Genomic DNA, 21,341 nt, shown 5'->3' with positions numbered 1-21,341 from the left:
GTAGAAAAACCATAGGACAACAGATTTGGGTTCAACCAAGGTAGTCAGGTGGGGCTTCCCAGGTGGTGCTAGTAATAAAGAACCCACCTGGCCAATGCAGGAGACCCAAGAGACGCAGGTCAATCCCTGGGTTGGGAAGATCCCCTGGAAGAAGGCATAGCAACCCACTCCAGGGTTCTTGCCTGGAGAATCCCAAGGACAGAGGAGCCCTCTGGACTACAGTTCATAGGGTCGCAAAGAGTCAGGCACAACTGAAGTGAGTGAGCACACATGCAAGGTAGTAAGGAAGTAAGTTTCTTGTCACTGAAGTATTCAAGCAAAAGCTGGAAAGCTGCTTCACAGAAAGGTGGTGTGGTGGAGGTGGAGTGGAGTCAATGAACCGTAAGACCCTTTCCAACTCTTGACAGCCTTTTCAGGTCCTGAATAACATGCAGATCTAAGATGGAAAACCATTCTGAGAAAATAACAGAATTTTTGGAAAGAACATTGTACTTAGAAATATTCCCTCCAGTTTTCTTCAGAGGATCAAACTGGAGGCAGAATCCAGAAGGAAGAACGCAGTGGAAGGCTCCCTGCCTGGGACAGGAATGCGTACTGTGTCAGATGACAGCCTGAAAGGAGGCTCTGTCATCTGAAGAATTACCCAGAAAGCGTGCTCCGACAGCTCAAGGACTGATCTAACACAAGATACAGGAGTGTCAGTTAAGACGCTGCCTGCAGGTTCAGCATTTCTAGGTGTTAGTTGCACAATAAAATCATCCATGCATATCCCAAGACACCTTAGCCCAGGAGAACGCAGCCCTCTGAACACATCCCCTGGGGGGTGGGCAGAGATTGAAACAAACCTGCATAGAACAAGTTCTTCTCTGACTGCTTCATCTGATCTGGGGCTCTCTTGGTCAAGATGAAACTTATCATTTCAGGGGATCACCTCTCTACATCTGTGCTCTTCCTTCTGTGGCCCTAACATCATTGTCGCCAGACCCAAGTTGATGCCCATGACTCCTGAGTGAACAGGTGTAACCATGGAATGACTGTACATTTTGGCTAATGTGGAAAGAAAGACACCAGTTTGGATATAAATGGTTCATTGGCTTTATGGACAGTCTACCCATGCGGACAGGTGGAAGGCACTATTTAAATGCTTGGCAGTTCATTTCTGAATGAGGTCTCATCAAAATTAGAAATTTTAAAGTTGTTTAGTTCCTGGATCCTAACTGAAGTAGCTTTCTTAAAAATCAGTATTTATCTTAAGTCATCAAAAGCCCTAACTACTGACAACCAAAGGCACCAGAATAAGGGTTATCAGGTAAATACAACTGCCAGGGAGAAAGGAAAGTTCTAGATAATTCAGACCCTAAATCTTTGACTCACTGCCATAAGAGGGTAGAGAAAGAGGCAATAACTGTTCAAGTTGAGTATAAATGTCAAAAAACAACTGTGCTTTTTGAAAATATAAAACCCCAAACAGCTAACCCTCTTAACACTCATTAGATACTGTGAGTTTGTTGATTGTTCATATGGAATCTTCATGATTTTTAACAAAGTGAAACTTGCTTGTTCCTGTATTTTGGGACTGTTTCTAAACTTCCAGATTTTTACTTCTATTTCAAAGGAAGGACTGAGGCACTGGTTTAATACTATATTTATTAAAGTGTTTTTATTAACAAACTTTCGCCAGAAAGTTCCGAGGGTGTTAATACAGCAGGCACGTTGGCTTCAATGTTTGGTATTTGACAGTCCACAGAACTGCACTTAACTCTCACAATTCTGCCACAGCTCTGCGGATTGTTTGGGCAGGACCTATAACTGGCCTCCCCTATTAAATGGTTAAATAGAAATTTGGGTTCATTCTGATTTAAATGTTCTGAGCTCACAATGACATCAGTCTGTGATGGGCTCGGCTCCACCTGCCTTTCTGCCTTGTTGGTCTGACTCACTGAAACGGAGTCCTTGGCGGTGGCCCCGCCACTGCCCTCTGTGGTCCCAAGGTCTCTGTTTTTACAGATTCCCCTTGGGTGAGTCTCAGGACCACAGCAGGCTTTGTGTAAGGCTCCAGCGCTTCTGCAGACCAAAGATGATGGCTCTACCGTCTTTGGAAGATGCTCTTCGAGGCTCTGAAGACTGTGTACACTGGTCTTAGTGATTTTTTCTTGGGCCTGAATGTGCTGCACTGGGTGGAGGAAGAAACTCCTGGGCAGAGCATTCTGGGCTCCAGGCGGTTTTGCCCTGCACTGTAGGCCAGGACAGGGGTGGATGTGTGGGGCTGGATGCACGAAGCCCTCAGGGGCTTGGTGTGCTGCCTTCAGAGGCGCCAGGCTGTTCTGGACGTGCACAAAGCTGCCGGCAGTGGGAGCACACTGGCGGCACAAACAGTCGCCCATCTGCTGGCAAGAGGGCGGGCCATATTTCAAATGTTTGTAGGCATTTGGGCAGCTGCATCTCTGATTCAGAGAGAAGAAGTGACACATGGTGTGCTGTTCAAGAGAGGCCTGCAACAAGGCAGGGCTCGTTTCATTTTTGGTGCTTTTGTTAAGTTCACTGTTGTAAGCTGCGTGGACAGGCAGCCCTAAGTGCCTTGCCTGGCTGCTAAAAAATTCAGAGCAGATGTGGGTCTCTTCATAAGTGGTCTTCTCAGAGGCTGTGCAGCTGTGGGCTGCCAGAGGTTCCAATTCATAAAACTCGTGTTCCATTTCTGATGTCTGGCCCCTGGGATCTAAATGATAAGCATTCAGGGTGTGTGTCTTGCTTGGTCCCTTGTCACCAGGACTTGCAGACAAGGCGTGGGAGAAGGCACTGCACTGGAGTTTTTTAGGTAAAGGGATCTGACCGCAGGTCCCCTGCGGCCCAAGGCACCGGCACATGCATTGGAAAAAGAAGGTGGCAAAAGCCCAGCTAATACACATGATGAGCATCATGAAGGTGCCCAGCTGAGTGTAAGCCAGAACCGTAGAGGGCATCATCATGGCCCCTGCCACGAAGGTGGTCAGCGCAGCCATGGCGATGGCAGAGCCCATGCGACTCAGAGAGAAGATCACCTTCCCTTCTCGGTCAGCATCTGGGGCCAAGCGATAAGCCACCCCATAATGGACAGCAAAGTCTACAGATAGGCCCACAGCCACCGAAATGGTGACTGACTCCAAAACATTCAGCTCCCAGCCCAGCAGGACGAGAGAACCCACGGTGACAAATATAGTTCCGGCAATCGAAATGATGGCGTAAAGGCTTATGATGATGTTCCAAGTGGTCAGCAGCATCACGCTGAAGGCCACGGCCACGGACAGCCCCATGGCAATGAGGGTGCCATCGGAGAGGCTGTCCTGGAGGTCGTAGAACTCCAGATTGCTGACAAACCAGCCGTGGCTGAGGCCCTCAGGGGCAGAACTCAGCTCATTGGAAATCCATGAGTCCACCTCTTTATAAAACTGATGCATCTTTTCATAAGCCAGGGTGAAGAGGTAGGTACTCTGGAACTCTAACACAACTGCCCTGATGGTGTCATTGATGTCAAACCTCGGCCCTGGGGTCTTGCTATCTAAGTGGTAGCCTGTGCTCCTCTCCAGCTCCATGATGGCTCTCTTGATGCACAGTTCGAAAATCTCCTGCTTGTAGGGGAAGCTCCAGTGGCTGCAGCATGGGTACAGGGCAGGCTCATCGCAGTCCTGGTTTTCCATCCACTGCTTAAAGGTCTCGATGAAGCAGCTGGTGAAGTCCTGTTCGTCGGTCTGGTAAAAGAAGGTCTGATTTCTCAGTTTTTGACAGAAGTGCAAAATCCAGACCTGCGAAGCCGGACTGGCGATGTTGAAGGCGCTGTCCAAGGTCAGCTTCCCTTTGCTCTTAGGGTTTAGGGGGTTGCCGTTGTCCTCTGGGGATACACCCCAGATGACCGTGATGGGCATGTGGAGCTCCTCTCCGTGGTGGACGCGCTCGAACATGAACAGCTTTTTGTACTCGGCGTCGTAACGTTCGAAAGGATGGGACGACCTAAACACCTGAAACTCGGACAGCTCCAAGGAGGGCAGCTTCATCTTTGGGTTTATGCAGACGATGTAGGCCCCGCCCACCGTTAAGGCCAGGAACCAGAATAGCCAGAGGTAGCGAAACTTAATAACAATGCACGGCAGGACTTTTTCAAAAAAAATTCGAGATGCTTCTGAAATGGCAAAAAGGACTTTGTGGCACTTCTGACAGGCCACCGTCCAGCAGCTTTTGTTGTCGTAAATCTGCTGCTGGGGCTTCTTGAAACAGCTGAAGATATTAAGCAGGTACCGCTCGTGCAGGACAACCACCGCCGGAAGCCACGTGACCATCAGCACGTAATTGACGAGGATGGCTGTCCCCGCATAAACCCCGAAGCATCTGATGGCTGTGATGTTGCTCACGTAGTTGGCGTAAAAGGCAGCTGCCGTGGTAAAACTGGTGACGAACATGGACAGGGCAGCGTGCTGCAGCGTGATGCTCACTGTTTCTGATGTTTCCGCATGAGGCTTGTCAAATTTGGTGTAGTTCCAGACGTCACATAGGACAAAAGCATCGTCTGCTCCAATGCCCACCAGAATAATGAGCGCGGTGAGGTTCATAAAAGGGAAAAATTCAAAGTTAAACACCACGCGGTAGAGAAAATAGGACACGATCAAAGAACTGATGATGGCAAACATCGTCATCAGGGTGATGAACATGGACCTGGTATAGATGCACATGACTAAAAGGACGATCACCATGGCGATGGCGGGATACACCGTATCCATCAGAAGATAATCCTGAAACAAGCTGTGCTTGATACCAAACTCAATGCCGGTGACAGTGGTGACGCCGTCGGATGCGTTCCAGTTTTCGAAGTTGTCCAGGTAGATGTTCATCATGCTCTCGCCTTTCTCGGTGGGCGAAAAGAGCATGCTGTACTTCAGAGCGGGTGTGTAATCGGCTGTCTTCGGGGCCATGAAGTCCTTGTCCACCAAGTAGTGGAGGATCTGGTACACGGCGTTGTACTTGGTGCATTTCCGCGGCACATTGGTGCACTTGAGCTGGTCCTTCCTCCGGGCCGCCATGTCCCAGCAGTCTGGCTCCAGGGTGCCGTTCTGGTAGTGTTTGGCGCAGGTCCGGAGAAGCTTCAAGGTATGAGAGACGTCGCGCTCCACGATTTTCTGGCAGGATGATCTGTTGTTCAGAATAGCGATGTAGTTCCCCAGCGTCCAGCTGGGGCAGCAGGAAGCAGCCGTGGTCCTCTGGCAGAGATCGCCAAACTGCGGGTGCGATCGGATCTGCGGAGACAGAGACAGGCGGAAGGACTGCCGTTTAAAATCGGTTCATGCAAAGGTCTGAAGGACGGCGGCCTTGAGGGGCAGGAAAGTTACCGGAGTTACAGAATCATCCTCTGGACGTGTCAGTTTGACTACAAGGTGAGACTCCCTCCCCCACCCCACCCCACCCCACCCCTGTCCCCAGTCTGCTTTCTCCGGATACAGAAGGCTTTGTTGTTCCGTTGCTCAGTCTGACTCTTGGTGACCCCATGGACTGCAGCACATCAGACTTTCCTGCTAGGTCACTTCATTTTGAACAGTAAACTACTATTTGGGGATGACATCCAAGTGTGAAACAATTTCAATCAATGCCAGTTTGGTTTCAAAAAGGAGATAAAATTAACACCTCTTTGGTAAACAAGCCCTTTCAAAGTCACTTTAAAAAGCAATTAAATGGATAGGCTGTGAAGCATATGTATGAACACCTACTGGATTAATTAAGAGAACAATTGCCCAATTGATACATGAAATGAATTTGTGGCTTTACCTAAAATTTCTGGTGATCAGTATGAAATATTTGGTGACAGAGGTACTATATTTCCATCATCTTAGGTGGAGGCAAAGATGATATTCTCTAGAAAACTGTCAGTGAACCTCAAAAAGTGATCCTGGTAATAATATCAGAAGCAGATGCTAAAGATACATGAAAAACCTGGAATAAAATGGTTTCCTGATACATAAGTAGAAAGGGGAAATGTTCCTAAATTAAAATGATATATGTATGATTTTAAATAAACATATACAGGTAATAAAATACTTAAGTGGGAATTTATTTCTTCCACAGCCTTCAAAGTTTATTCAAGTTGGCTAACCACCCCTCCCTCTTTGGGGAAATTTCTGTGTGGTAAACAGAGGTCTGCTGCATATTAGTAAGTAACAATTCTGGATTTAATGTGGACAGTATTTCATTTGGAACACTATTCTTGGAGAAGGCTTTTCTTCTTATGGCTGTTCTTATAGAAAATTGAAATCTGTTCCAATGCCAAAGGTGGCATTGGTAAGGTTAGAGTGAAGCCTGCACAATCCTATTGCTTTAAAAACTACAAAGTACATGAATGGCCCCTCTACCCTGAGGCTGAGAGTAAGAAATACCCTCCTGCTCTAGAGCCTGTCGGAGACTTCTCTGGAAGCGCCAGGGCTAAAGACGACCCACCCCTATCACTTTCCTCATCTCTACCTACCAAAGGTTGTTCCAGGGAAGAAACTCCAAAGTTCAAGAAGGGCTTCAGTATTTTTTTCCTAATGAGACTAAAACCACCCTTTCCCTTTTTTTTAAAGTGTGTGTGTGCGTGCTCAGTCATATCCGACTCTCTGCGACCCCATGGACTGTAACCCACCAGGCTCCTCTGTCCTTGGGATTTTCCTGGTAAGAATACTGGAGTGGGTTGCCATTTTATCAATCATGTGCTAAAATATTTTCTCAAAGTAGAGACGCTGGGACAAGTCATCTTTAGAACTCAGACTTATCCAAGAACTAAGTTACTTGTAACACCCTAAGCCCTGGCGATCAGCATACTTTACTGGGACTTATCCTGTAAGGGGCAAAGTGTAGATGAAAGGAGATTGGCCACATACTGGGAACTGCTGAAGTTCTCCGACCTGCATGTAGGGATTCATTCTACTATTCTACTTTTGCATCTGTTTGATAATTTCCATAATAAAAAGTGTATGTGTGTGTGTGTGTTTTAAAGATACTCTATAATGTATAGTGAAGTCGCTCAGTCGTGTCCGACTCTTTGCCACCCCATGGACTGTAGCCTACTAGGCTCCTCTGTCCATGGGATTTTCCAGGCAATAGTCCTGGAGTGGATTGCCATTTCCTTCTCCAGGGGATCTTCCCAACCCAGGGATCAAACCCCGGTCTCCCACATTGTAGACAGACGCTTTACTGTCTGAGCCACCAGGAAAGTCCAAAAAGATACTCTATTGGGAGTTTAAAAAAATGAATCAAAGGGTTGTTATACAGTGTACTAAAATAACGCTGATTTTAACAAAGGCTTAATTTTCAAGCTCATTTTTAGAGAGTGATAATTACTGGACATTTCATAAAACAGGATAATTAACATTTAATTGTTCCTAGGTAAAAACATTCACATAAGCTCACTCAGGGAGAACTGAACTACCTAATAAATAGCAGGAAATCCTGGAATAGCATCTCTCAGATAACCAGCTTTATCCCGTAAAGAAATAACAGGCAAGTCCCTGGGCTCAGCCCACTGAATTGAAAGAAAGGTAATGCATAGTGTTTGACAGTTTTCAGATGGAAGAAAATGAACTGTATCCATTACAAAACCCACTATCAGCTAGAAGGAACATATCTGTACTTGTCCCAATAACCAAATGCCAAACATAAAGGAAACAGGGTTGCCAGCTAAAACTGGGAAAAAGGCACAGAATTCTGTCCTTGACTAACCTTTTCAAAGAATTGCAGAGGGTTTTTTATGTGTGTATCTGACCAGAGATTAAAAAGTTGGACATGATAAACACAGACCAAATACAACTTTGATGGCTGCTATAAAAAATAAATGCTAATGAGCCTCTGGAGGGCCAATCCTCAAATTCAAAGGTGATGCTGGCTGATGTACAACCTTTGGAAAACAGTTTTTGAGGACTGCTTTAGAGGGTAAAAAATAAGGGCAGAGAATAGACATTTATCCTGAGTTGGATGCCAGTGCCCTAAATCTAAAGGCATGGAGCTCAAGGGTCATCTAGGCTTTCAGGGAGTGATGCTGTATGTCCCCATCCATCCATCCATCCAAAAGAAAAAATATTTATTGAGCACCTAGGCAAGACAACACCCCAGTCCTCTCGCCTGGAAAATCCCATGGACGGAGGAGCCTGGTGGGCTGCAGTCCATGGGGTCGCACAGAGTTGGACACGACTGAAGCGACTTAGCAGCAGCAGCAGCAGCAGGCAAGGCAAACAAGGCAAACTGCTCCTGCCCTCAAATTGCTCGTGGTGAGGTGGGGAAATCAGACAAGAAAAGCAATGATGACAATTCACATGAGAAGCAACATATTATGTTTAAGAGTCTATGTGAACCTGTAGACAGAGTGCCAAAGTCTGCAAGTGCAATGAGAGAGAAGCACGGCTTAGTCATCTGGGATGGAGACACCCCAATAGAGAGTCATTATGTTACACTGTGGGGCTGAAAGCGCTTGGCAAGCAGGTGTATCTTCATGCAGAACGCAGCTGTATCTTTGCATATTTTTGCCATCATAGGAATGATTTTGAAATCTTTGAAGTTTATAAAAATAAGGATGGAGTTTCTGAGAGCCATATCTTGCAGCTCTCATGAGGGATGCCCTTTTCATTCTAGGTATTCACAGATGGGAGTTTTAGGAAATCATTTTGCTTGTGTGGTGATAACACGCCTTTGCACACTTCCCTGGTCAGATGGGAGCAGGGGTGGAGTTGCCTTCAAATAGAGAAAAAGAAGAAACCAGCATAGTTTAAATGATACCTTAACTTTCAAATCTAATGGCCAAGTTGGAGATATGGTAAGACGCTGAGAAAACAATAAAGGCAAGAAAATTAAGCCTTTAATACCAGATTCAATCAACTGCTGGACTCTCACTCCCCACGTGACTAAGTTCCTCATGTATAAAAGTTGAAGGGAGCCTAGAGATGAAAGAAAAAGCAAGGGCTCCACAGCTCTCTTTAAAACAAGCATCAGGGAACTTCCCTGGCAATCCAGTGGTTAAGACTCTGAGCTTCCACTGCAGAGGGTTTGTGTTCAATCTCTGGTTGAGGAACTCAGATTCCCCCATCACATGCAGCATGGTGCAGCCAAAATGTAAAAAAAAAAAAACCAAACAAACAAAATCTCCAAGCATCAAGAAACACATTTCTAGAATCTTCTAAGCTTCAGAGGAGGGGGGTGTATTCCAGCTGTCCACAAAAGCTACTTAAGTAAAAACGGTTTTAGGTACCAAATTTCAAATCCCTACTACAAGCTGATTCCTCTGAGCACCAACGTCTACAGTGTACAAAGACTAAAACCAGGGTAAAGAGTTTCCAGCAGAGTCAAGATTAGAGGCACAAACATCTTTGTTACTAATGACTCTCTGCCAGCATGCCCCACAGGAATGCAGAAGTACAAGAAAAAGTAATGAGGAAGATCAGGGGAAGCAACTGAGTCCCCTTTTGAGAGAGTCTCAGACATCAAGCATTTCTGTGAGGAGACAGGTGTAGCATCAGAAACAGAAGCTCTACACTCTGGAAACTAGTACCATCTGAACTGTGAGTACAAGTGCCATGTAATTTAAATGGGAACTGGTGTTTGAACTCAATGTGCTATCAACACAGGCAGAAAACAGTTGAAACACCTGGTCTCATGGTGACATTACACTGATTACTGGATGCTTTCTGGAGTTAACTGACCAACGATTAAGCTCTTCTGCTCTGGATCATTTCATATGTGTCTCATTCAACTTGATCGTTCTTAATAATCAAGTGCTTAGGTACGATAGCAAGGATTTGAGGCGGGGGGGGGGGGAAGGAAAGGCTGTTAAGTGGCCTCAGGACCATAACAAATAAAAATTTGTTTGCTTAAAGCACCATAACAAATAAAAATACCCAAAGGGTCTTGACCTGGGAGACTCAAAAAGGTACAGTAATAATCTGAAATCTAAACCATTAACCATTAGATATTATTCCCCGATGGCTCAAGCGGTAAAGAAGCTGCCTTTAATGCAGGAGACACAGGAGACGTGGATTTGATCCCTGGGTCGGGAAGATCCCCTGGAGGAGGAAATGGCAGCCCACTCCAGTATTCTTCCCTGGGAAATCCCATGGACAGAGGAACCTGAAGGGCTACAGTTCATGGGTCGAAGAGTCAGACACGACTGAGTGTGCACACAAGACATCACTAAATATATTATCTCTGTGAGAAACATGTTGTTCTAGGTTCACAGCAAGAGTTTGAGGCTAGAATACAAGGACATTTGCAATTGGCAAAAATAGCATTTAATTTAAAATGCTCAAATTACAACCATATTCCTTGAGGTAGAATTTCAGGACCTTGGTTATGTTTATTCATTTATTGGTATGTATCTGTCAGTGGCTTGACCATTCATTCAGATGCGTCTTTAGGTCTGTTCCTCACATTTTCACAAGAGCACTACAAATCGTTATGTTCTTCCCAGGGAGTACAGGCTTGAAGTCACAACTAAACATTCTTATGATGAGCTCAGTAGAGGGAAAAAAAGATAAGCAAAGTACATCTACTTTTTTCAGTAGTTTAAATTTTGCAGATGCTTCAAGCCAAACCATTAGAAACCACGTATTGAGATTTCATTGCTTTATCTCTTGTAGAAAAGCTTCCTGTATATCTCAAGTACCAACCTATTTGAGATATGGTTTACAAACCAAGTAAGAATCAATACCGCACCTCTCGTAAACCTGCTAAACCTTCTGTTAAGAACTTTCTTCAGAATATCATACTTCTTTTGGAAGTATGGGAACAATCCTTTTCTGTCTTAGTATGAAGGCAAGATGGGTTTCTTCTAAAAAACAAACTTGTCACTCTATTTAAGTGACTTTTGTCTCTGACCATGAATTCTTCTTTGCTGTGGTTGCCAGGAAGGTTAAAGACAAATTTGAAGCTCACCACCACGCAAATACACAGAATTGTGGGGTATGCATTATTGTATGTCCAATCTCATCCTTAGCTTTATTTTCCACCCACTATTGTTCCTTCAAGTAATTCATTCAATTATTTATCCTTTCTGTATGCCTTTTTGTAAGATTCCTATTGGTGCTGATATTTTATCATCTGAAATATACTCATATATGTATATATAATATACTCCTCACTTATGAAAGCTGTAATGGCACAGTACTGCTTACTGGCTTTTGAGTTTATTAAAAATCTAAGATGTGCTCATAGAATAAATTGCTAGCTTTTTAAAAAAGGTACTTATTCTATTCTAGGCCATGATGATTCTTTGAGGTTCATTTGAGTGGGAAATGGTACATATAGCAGAACAATGCAAAAGATAAATGGGAGAGGGAGCAGTAACCTGCATTATGGGAGCATAAAGAATGGAGGGTAAAGGCAGAGACTCTAGAATTAGACTTTTGTTGTTGTTTAGTTGCTCAGTCATGTCCGACTCTTTGAGACCCCATGGACTGTGGCTTGCCAGGCTCCTCAGTCCATGGGATTTCCCAGGCAAGAATACTGGAGTGGGTTGCCATTTTCTCCTCCAGAGATCTTCCTGACCCAGGGATTGAACCCGCATCACCTGTATTGGCAGTGGCATTAAGACTTATCTGGGTTCAAATCCTGCACCTGTCAGTTACCACTTGTGTGAACTTCCTCATCTGCAAAACAGGCAAAATGAGTGTTTCATTCCTAACACTGTTGTGGGGATTAAATGAAATAATTCATTAAAGTGTTTAGAATACTTCCTGACAAATATCAATAACACTCAAAAAACATCAACTGTTAATCAACTGAGTGAATTCAATCACTTTCGTGTCTTCAAGGGAGGGAAGGTCTAAAGATGAACTTCAAGGATAGGAATAACAGGGTCTAAGAGGTTAATGAATTGTTTTCATCCAAGGTGTGATTATAAAGTAACCAGACTGGCTTAACTTCTCTAAGCTTAACTGCTCATCCGTTAAAAGGTATTATTCCAAGGTCACAGGTTTACAGTGGGAGATGTAAAATTCTCAGCATAAAGCCTCGCACACAGCAAGTGTTCTCCAAAGTTAGAGTCAACTTTCTGTATGAGAATGATTGTAACCCATAACAGGGAGAAATATGCTCAGAGTAGCTTTCAAAAATCCACTGATCGTTGTAGAACAGAACAAAATACGACAAAAATGGTTCACTGATGAAGAAACTGTAGGCTGTTTATAGATGGTTTGTGACTTTGGTCTATTTGGGGTTGCACAGAGACAAGATGGCACTCACAGAAAATCCTGATATCCTCATCAATGCAAAAGTTATTTTCAAAATATATAAATGGCCTCTTGGAATGAAGAATGAGGTCAGGAGATCTGGGACCAACTAACTAGGTGACCTGGGTAAGCCACTCAGTTCTCAGAAGGTCCTTTTATCCGCACAGGGATAGTGCTGGTCTGTGGGTGACCTCAAAGGGTCCTTTCGCCTCCTATGCATTAAAGAACTCTATTAATAGAACAGGTGATTTCCCTGGATTGTCAGGCTAGCTCTTAGGGCATGTGATTAGATTTTCAACTGACAAGTGATTTTACATTTTATTGGGTTTCATGCTGGAGTTTCTCACTTGACAATGCTCCATGGTCAGGTAGACCAGCCGAAGTTGATAGTGATCAAATTGAGACATTAATTGAGAATAGAAATATGCTCAGAATATAAGTTCCTTTTCCGCCTTGTTACTGTGCTTGGACGAGGCCATTAGTGACCTTAGACAGCAGTTTCTACTTGGAGAACCTACATCTGAACACATGAAATTGACTGCTCTTCCAAGCCTGGTAGGTGACTTTATTTTTTTTTGGTGCTCTACAGAAGATTAGGAGTGGAAGTGCCTGTCTTCTTATATCTTTATGTCCTGTTAAAGCATTAAGGTGTTCAGAATTCAGAACAATCTGGATTGGATTACTCAGGCCATTTCCATAGATATTGTATTTATGTTCTTTGATGTCCTCTCCTAGCCTGTGCCCTAAATTTTCCTTTGAGGTCACCGGCCAAAAGGATCCATTGATTGCCAGAAAGGTGAGCATTTCATTGCATAATTAAGATGCTGACAATTGCCTCAGGGGGAAAGTGGAGTGAACAATGAAACTAGGAAAGAGAAAATACAACAAAAGAAGAAAAAGGCTTAACTATTATCCTGAAAGGAAATAAGCTGTGAAATAACACAAAAGACTATCAAGGACAAAGAACATGAGTGGGAAAGAAAGAGATCTTTATTAAGGAAGATGGTATGTTTTAAAGGTGGGGAAACAGAAACACTTTGATCCTGGGGTCGGAAAGAATGCAAAGCCATTCTCCTGGTGTTTATTCTTCAGTAGGTAAGCCACTTAAGTGCTTTCATCTGATCAGGCACCAGGCTCAGCAGTAAAAGGAGTTTCAGAAATATAACCTTATTTGTGCTGAACAGATTTCAGTTTTACTTTACATACCCTTGAATTATCTACATTGCACATTGATTTAATTGCAGGTAAATTCCACAATGTCTCCCCTCCAGCTGAAGTAAACACTACTCTGGAATATCGGTCACCTGGTGACAGGGGAAAAAAAAAAGAAAAAAGTTTATAAATTATTCATTTATTTCAGAAGACTCAGCATTCAGAAATAATTCAAACTGGGAAACCACATGGGCAATTCATTAGCAGTGGGGAATCCTGTCTTTCATTAAATTCCAGGAGAAAAATGTAAAAAAAAATTTTTTTTTAAAATATTGCTTTAGCTCAAAGCCTTTGTAGACTCACTGCATCTTAAAAATCATAGCAGTTATGTAACATATCTAGTTCTGATCAGACTGTAATTAGGAAGAACAATACATAAGAACTTTTGGCAGAAAATCAATTGAATGCCTCCCTCTTAATTTCACAACATATCACCACAGTGGTATATAAAATCAAAGAATGAGGCACCAGTGCATATCAAGAATGGATTATAGGGGTGTTCTCTGTGGCAGCTAACTAGAGAGCAAAGATGGCAAGCGATCAATTTTAAAGCACTAACAAAAGTCAGCTAAACACAGAATGCTAGCCAGGATCACAGACATACTCGTCATTCTTGCTAAGTGCTCCGAGTTCTAGAAAAAATATTTTGAGAATCATACTGTTACAAAATACATCTCCGAACAAGGGAGGCTGTGTGATATCCTGGGAAGACCATTGTCTTTAGAGTGAAAACTGGGTTGTAACCAGCTTCTGTCATTTATTAGCTAGGTGATCTTAGGCAACTAACAGCTTCCCTGAGCCTCAGTTCCTCATCTGTAAAATAAAGACAGCAACACTTTCTCAAGAAGGTGTTGAGAATTAAATGAGATACTGAAAAACAGGTGCTCAATAAGTACTGTTTCTGCTCCCTCAGCCATTAAAAAATTAACATAAGTGAATTGAAACAAAGTAGGTTAATTTCATATGATCGAAAATGCCAAATGGTGCGAACAAAGAAAATCAATTTGCAAATTTATGAATAAAGCTTTATTACATGAGCATTTATTAATGGTCACAAAGTTTTCTTTAGTAAACTCCTGTCTTCAAGACAAAGACCCTGAAGTTTGAATAGATATAGAAACATCTAAGACCCAATCAGGTCCCCTAGTGATCTAAGAAGATAAGACAAAAAACACATCTTAGAAGGATTTTCAGCAACAACAAAAAAAGCTGAAACCAAAGGAGTTTCGATGTTAATATTCACTTAATCAGAAATTGAAGTTATCACAATTCCTCACTTGTAACCATGAGGGCTAATCAATGACATACAAAATTAAACATGTTTCTCTGAGGCCCTGAACTCTTCTTTCCTGGCAGCTCGAGAGAGCCTGGTGGGCTGCCATCTATGGGGTGGCACAGAGTCAGACACGACTGAAGCGACTTAGCAGCAGCAGCAGCAACAGCAACAGAGGAACCAGGCTGACTCTAGGCGACAGCAGATTTTGTTTAGTGAATTTGCTGCCAACATTTAGAGATCTGTGATGCCATACTGAAATCAGGATTCCTGGCCTCTGGGGATTTCTTACAATATATGGGCCCTCATTTTTTCAAGGCCATATTCTGCCATATACTCTTCAATCACCATCACTTCCTACTGTCTTAACTCAGTTCACTTATCTCATCCATAAATAAGCTGAGTCGCTGAGGCACGCAAGCTTTGAACCTCTGGACTTTATTTGTTCGTCTTTCTTCCACTAATGCCTAATGACAAGGCAGGCACAAGAAGGCTATTAATACAGGTGTTTTGACAGTAGATTATTTCAGGGTTCAATCTAAAAATATGTACAAGGAGTTTTTTAAAATGACTTGAAATATTGAGCAAGGTCAATAATTTTATTAGATTTATATCTGTCTTAAAACTGGCTATAACACAATCCTCTCTTTCTTATTATTTTTTTCTTTTTCGCTCATTATTTTTTTTAATTATAGGTAAATAAATTCAGATTGCTGCTGCTGCTAAGTCGCTTCAGTCGTGTCCGACTCTGTGCGACCCCAGAGACGGCAGCCCACCTGTCCCTGGGATTCTCTAGGCAAGAACACTGGAGTGGGTTCAGATTAGTGGTTGACTAACCTAGAGAAGTAAAATTACAAGTTAATTAAACAAAATCTCTTGAAGCATGATAGAAACAGTAAAGCTGTGTGACCAGTCACATACACCCAGACAGTCTAGGTTATCAGTCACGTTCAATCCCAGGAAACTTAGAGAGGTTTGTCATTTATGATGCTACTCACTTGGAACGTCACAGAAAAAGCTGTCCTTGTGGAAGTTCCAGTCAACTTCTCTCTTCTCTCTTTCATAATGATCGTCTGACCACCTATCATCCCGATGGCTGAAATAGAACACAATTTGATCTTCAGTCAAGTCCTCACCATTCCAAGGATGAGAAGCCTACTGGTAACAATACTGCCTCAAAGTCATGACCTATTTAGTGCTTGGTATGAAGTTGGACGGATGGGCATAAGCAACCACCATTAATTTTCTCACTTCTGAAAAAGGAAAAAAAACAAACAAAACAAAACAAACCCAAACCCAAACATTCACTAACAGACAACACAATCTTAAAAGACACTGACAATTTCGACACATTCAGTGGTAAAGATTTTGAGCCACACATTTTAGATGTAATCGTTTTGCGCAGGCAGTGTTTATAAGTGGAATTCATTAGCAGTGTTTTGTCTAAAAGTTAATAAATGGTTACCTTTTGGCTTGTTCATCTGCATATTTAAAGGGGTAATTTGCTAATGTTGCTTTGTATCCTGTATTTTTCACCATGTTATTCCATGTGACCAGTCTCTGGCCTATTGCAGTCCCTCTTGGTTCAAAACCCTAAGGCAAAATATTACAAATTCCCATTAGTGTACTTCATTTCAGGCTAAGTATAGTTATAACAGCTTGGGAAGGCAATGTCAAGGTGATGGATAGCTTTCAACAGAAAATAAATACGTTCCTCACAGCTACTCCAGAGGTGAACTGCATTAAAACAAGATGATTTGACATAATAATGATCACCTATTTACTGTGACAAAACGGCCTGATTCTTTGGTATGTTACATATCTCAGCAAAGAGGAGGATAAAAAACTTATCTGAAGCTTCTCTTCCATATGCATCCCTAGCATTTAGTAAATACTTATTTTTTTTTTTTGTAAATACTTATTTTTATATTATAAAACATCATGGTCAAATTAAATTATGTTATGCATGCTTTACAAAGAGTTTATTGTTATCATTATCCTCATTCATATTTTCCTCCCTATTCCACACCCAAGGGACATCTTTCAAAACTTAAAAACAGACCCTGCTCTCTCTTGCTGCTGCTGCTGCTAAGTCGCTTCAGTCGTGTCCAACTCTGTGCGACCCCATAGACGGCAGCCCACCAGGCTCCCCCGTCCCTGGGATTCTCCAGGCAAGAACACTGGAGTGGGTTGCCATTTCCTTCTCCAACGCATGAAAGTGAAAAGTGAAAGTGAAGTCGCTCAGTCGTGTCTGACTCTTAGCGACCCCATGGACTGCAGCCTACCAGGATCCTCCATCCATGGGATTTTCCAGGCAAAAGTACTGGAGTGGGGTGCCATTGCCTTCTCCTTGCTCTCTCTTAGTAACACTGAAATTCCTTTAACTTCCTCGGGAAAAAAAAGGTGATATTCTGGTTTTAAAGATTTTGTGAAAATGTTTTTATAGTCTGCAGATTCTCCAATTTACAGCTTTTTAGCTTAACATGGAGACCAAGAAACAGATTTCCAGATTTTTGAAGGTGGGCAAGTTCCTTGACCGCCTTTGAGAACCTGAGAATACAAACAAGTCTTTCCTCTTTCAGAAAGTGACTATACTTACTGATGGCTTGAGAAGGTTTCAAAAGAGAGGGTACTAGATAGCATAAGACAAAGTGTCCTAAAATGCTTAATCTTTTGAGATGATCGAAGGCTAAATAAAATAGATGAGCAGATTCTATTGGCTCAGTTTTCCTTACCAGCAATGGATCAGAGAAATCAGGAAGCTCTGGCACTAATACTCCAACCAAGGCGCAGACCACGATGAACACCGTGCACATGCCCAAGACAACCACAGGCCAGTCTGCTATCAGGGCTGCGTAACTACAAAAGCAGAGAGAGATCACAGAGAAAGCCACTTAGAAGCAGAGTAAAGTTTTTTCACTACCTAACAGCAATTTGTTAATTCTTCCTACTTCAGACATAGTACAGGTATTTATCAATGAAAGAGCTAATGAGATTATAAACTGTTGTTCCTCAGTTGCTAAGTCGTGTGTGACTCTTTGTGCCTCCACGGACTGTAGTATGCTAGGCTTCCCTGTCTTTCACTATCTCCTGGAGTTTGCTCAAATTCATGTCTGTTGAGTCAGTCATGCTATCTAACCAACTGAAAGTGAGCATAATGTCCATTTCTGACAAGTAATATTTCATTGCTGTATCTATGCCTAGGAAAAAGATCTTGAATCTACACTTTCTAAGTGGAAAAAAACATATTTTAACAGAGGCTCCATCCTCTTTGCAGTCTCTTCCAGAACTTTTGTTTCTCCAGTTATTCCTTTCTTCCTACTTTCACTCCATCACTTCTTGAAAAAGAACCCAGCCCATAAATAGGTTCAGGTAAAGCTTTAAGAATTGTTATTTTAGATGCTATTTTAGATGTCCAACTCTTTGTGACCCCATGGACTGTAGCTTGCCAGCCGCCTCTGTCCATGGAATTCTTTAGGCAAGAACACTGGAGTGGGTTGCCATTTCCTCCTCCAGGGGATCTTCCCGGCCCAAGGAACAAACCTGCGTCTCCTGCGCTGGCAGACAGAGTCTTTACTGCTGAGCCACCCGGGAAAGCCTGTAAGCCTTAAGAATAACCAAACCAAACTGAAACCTCCCATAAACCTATTAACCTTCCTTTTAGTTAAAACAAAAAGTTGGACACAGAACAATAGTGAACTTACCCACTAGACTGTGAGCTACATGAGGGCAGAGACTTTTGATTTGATTGAGTGGTTGATTTAGTACAGTATTAGTGCCTTCTTCTTTTTGCTAAACATTTATATACTTTCTTCTTTGAAAATTATTTTTTATTGGAGTATAGTTGTTTTACAATATGTGTTAGTTTCTACTGTACAGCAAAACCAATCAGCCATACACATATATACATCCCCTCCCTTCGGAATTCCTTTCCATTTCAGGTCACCACAGTGCACTAAGTAGAGTTCCCTGTATGTTCTCATTGGTTATCTATTTTACACACAGTATCGGTAGTATGTATATGCCAATCCCAATCTCCCAATTCCTCCCATCCCCTCTTCTCCCTTGATATCCACACAGTTGTTCTCTATGTCTGTGTCTCTATTTCTGCTGTGCAAATAGAAAACTAATATAGATGATCCTGTCTGCAGAACAGTGTCTTTTAAAAGGTGCTTGGTCACTATCTGTTGATTAGATGAACAAACACCCATGTATCTATCTTCCCTCAATTCTCTAATCACCATGGCCTGGCTGTGGTTTCTTACTACATCTCAGAAACTCCTCTCTGTTACCAAATCCCACAGTCAAGTCATTTCCCCCAATACCCTTCCCATACCCTCCTTCACTATCTTCCACTGAAAGACCTGTTTCTGGGCCCTTCCGTAAGATCTTGGACCAGGCCTTCCTAACCTGATGCTTGCAGATCTTGCTAACAACTTACTGCTTAATAGAAGTTGACTAAATTGAACTCTTCTAAAATTCAAAATGTATTCTGCCAACTTCAGGTTTCTTGAATTTTTATCAGAGAAGAAAAGAAACATCTAACTTCTGGACAATAACTCTTTAAGTCTCAACAGTGTTAGCTCATTGGGCTGCTGTGATGGCTATTTCTGGCTTATTTGAAATAGACTTCTTGCTCAGATATTTTGAGTTTCTTCTTCAAAATCACGCTGGCAGTTTAAAGAAAGCTTGTGGCTCTACAATTCTGAAAAAAGCTACAAGATGTCTCTAAGAATAGATGGCTGATTTTTATATTCTGATCGCTCAACTTCATAGATCTGGCTTCATGGAGATATTCACATTAAATAAAATATAACATAATTATGCTTTAAGGCAGCACTTGCACAGGCATTTTTCATTATTTTTCTTTTAAAAGCAACCTTAGGAGAATAAAGAATAATAGCTTGCACCCACTAAGAGTTCCAGTTGCTCTGATGCTTTACATAGATTATCATCTCACAGAATTCTCACAACAAATTTATGAGATGAAACTGAGGCATGGTCAGGTTGAATAACTTGTTCAAAGTCACAAGCTGGCCCTGGTCATGAAACAAGTATGTCCTTGGGATGTAATGTACAACACAGTAACTATAGTTAATAATACTATACTGTATATTTGAAAGCTGCTAGGGGAGTAGATTTTAAAAGTTCTCACTACAAGAAAGAAAAAAATTTTGTAACTGTGTGTAGTGATGAATGTTAACTAGACTTATTGTGGTGATTATTTCACAATACATATGAATATCCAATTATTATGTTATACACCTGAAACTTATATAATGTTACATATCAATTATATCTTTTAAAAAAAGTCACGAAGCTAGGAAGCCAGGTAGTCTGGTTTAAGAGTCTGGCTTCTTAGCTACTATGATATCTCTTGCTTCGAACACAAGAGAAACAAAAGCCATCAAGAATAAGTCAACTTGCCACAAACAGATGCTTTCCAAAACTGTCATTTAGGATTAAATTCCTAAGCCACACTCTTAATTTCTCTGTGCAAAATCATATAGACCCAAAGGACTTCAAGTTTGAACATAATTCACTAACGTAAATTCTGCATTTAAAAACTCATTAAGGAAAAATTATGCCAGATAAGGTGGAATAACTTAAGAATAATCCTGAATGTATTGAAAACACATAAATCAGAATATGTTGATTGTAGTTATTCAAATGTAAACACCAAGTGGTCAGAATCGTCCGTATTTCCAGAACACACCCAATGCTTATATTTTCTATACTTTATTTCCTCCTCCACCAAATGCAAACCAAGATGAAAGTAACTGGTTTGAAGCAATAAAATCCTTTGTCAATAGCACGTTTGAGACTTTCTGTTCATTGCTTCAGGTTTAAAAAAAAGTCCTTTACATTTTAGACCTTTAAAATATCAGCCCTATGAAGTGAAAAGGGCTCCAGGCTTACACAATTACTCATTATACTTTATATTAAATGGATCAATTTTCTTTCAAATAAACCAGAAGTTATGCATTTTTACCTACAAACATGTTATCAATAGAAGGCCATGGGCCCCAAATTGCTTAGTTTTCATACTGTGGTTTAATTTACCTATATAATGACTTTTTGTTTGTGTCTTGAAAAATCTGCACACATGCACAGCAATCTTAAAAACTCATTCAATAATTGCTTTTTCTTGCTTTTGAAAACATTTGGTTTTGATTTTACAGCACTGGTCTCTACCATATCTGTGCATGGACTACATATGGAAACTTTACGGTATTAGTGATTTCAGCACATTTCTTCCAAACACATTTAACCTTACCCTATTACAAATCCACTTCCTCACACAGCACATGTTTCACATGCTAACCTTTCTTTGAGACAACTGCTCGCACTTAAGAAATGGAATCACTATCCTGAGGACATCAAGCACCACGGGGGGAAAGCCCTAACTCTTTTGAGTAAATATTACTCAGACAGTGGTTTCTGCTAAATATCACACAGTAACTGAGGCCATTTCTGCTTCCTGCTGTCTATGCTAAGATGTTGTGTAACTATGGGCACCATGTGGGAAACAAAAGTTTCATATATAATATGAAACCCAGACAATGGTTGTAATATTATGACAAAATCTAATAAAGCAGGAAAATTGGAGAAGTAAAGGAAATTAAAAATGACCTATAAATCTTACAGCT

General features: G+C 41.8%; 1 protein-coding gene across 9 annotated transcripts in view; it reads right to left on the bottom strand.

Moving 5' to 3' along the window:
• Positions 1-1,628: 1,628 nt before the first annotated feature.
• Positions 1,629-21,341, bottom strand: part of DISP1 (dispatched RND transporter family member 1) — a 222,014-nt gene continuing 202,301 nt past the window's right edge. For all 9 annotated transcript variants that reach the window (XM_061382281.1, XM_061382284.1, XM_061382286.1 and 6 more), the window contains 5 exons: positions 17,427-17,550; positions 16,157-16,284; positions 15,690-15,787; positions 13,413-13,510; positions 1,629-5,261 (listed from right to left, as the gene is read on the bottom strand). In XM_061382281.1, coding sequence (XP_061238265.1) covers positions 1,650-5,261; positions 13,413-13,510; positions 15,690-15,787; positions 16,157-16,284; positions 17,427-17,550 — 4,060 coding nt within the window. In that variant the 3' untranslated portion in view covers positions 1,629-1,649. The remainder of the gene's footprint in view (positions 5,262-13,412; positions 13,511-15,689; positions 15,788-16,156; positions 16,285-17,426; positions 17,551-21,341) is intronic.

The sequence above is a fragment of the Bos javanicus genome, chromosome 16 (genome assembly GCF_032452875.1).
Source record: "Bos javanicus breed banteng chromosome 16, ARS-OSU_banteng_1.0, whole genome shotgun sequence".
NCBI classification, from domain to species: Eukaryota; Metazoa; Chordata; class Mammalia; order Artiodactyla; family Bovidae; genus Bos; species Bos javanicus.
The sequence above is the reverse complement of the archived record's forward strand: the minus strand, read 5'-3'. Positions and strand labels throughout refer to the sequence as shown.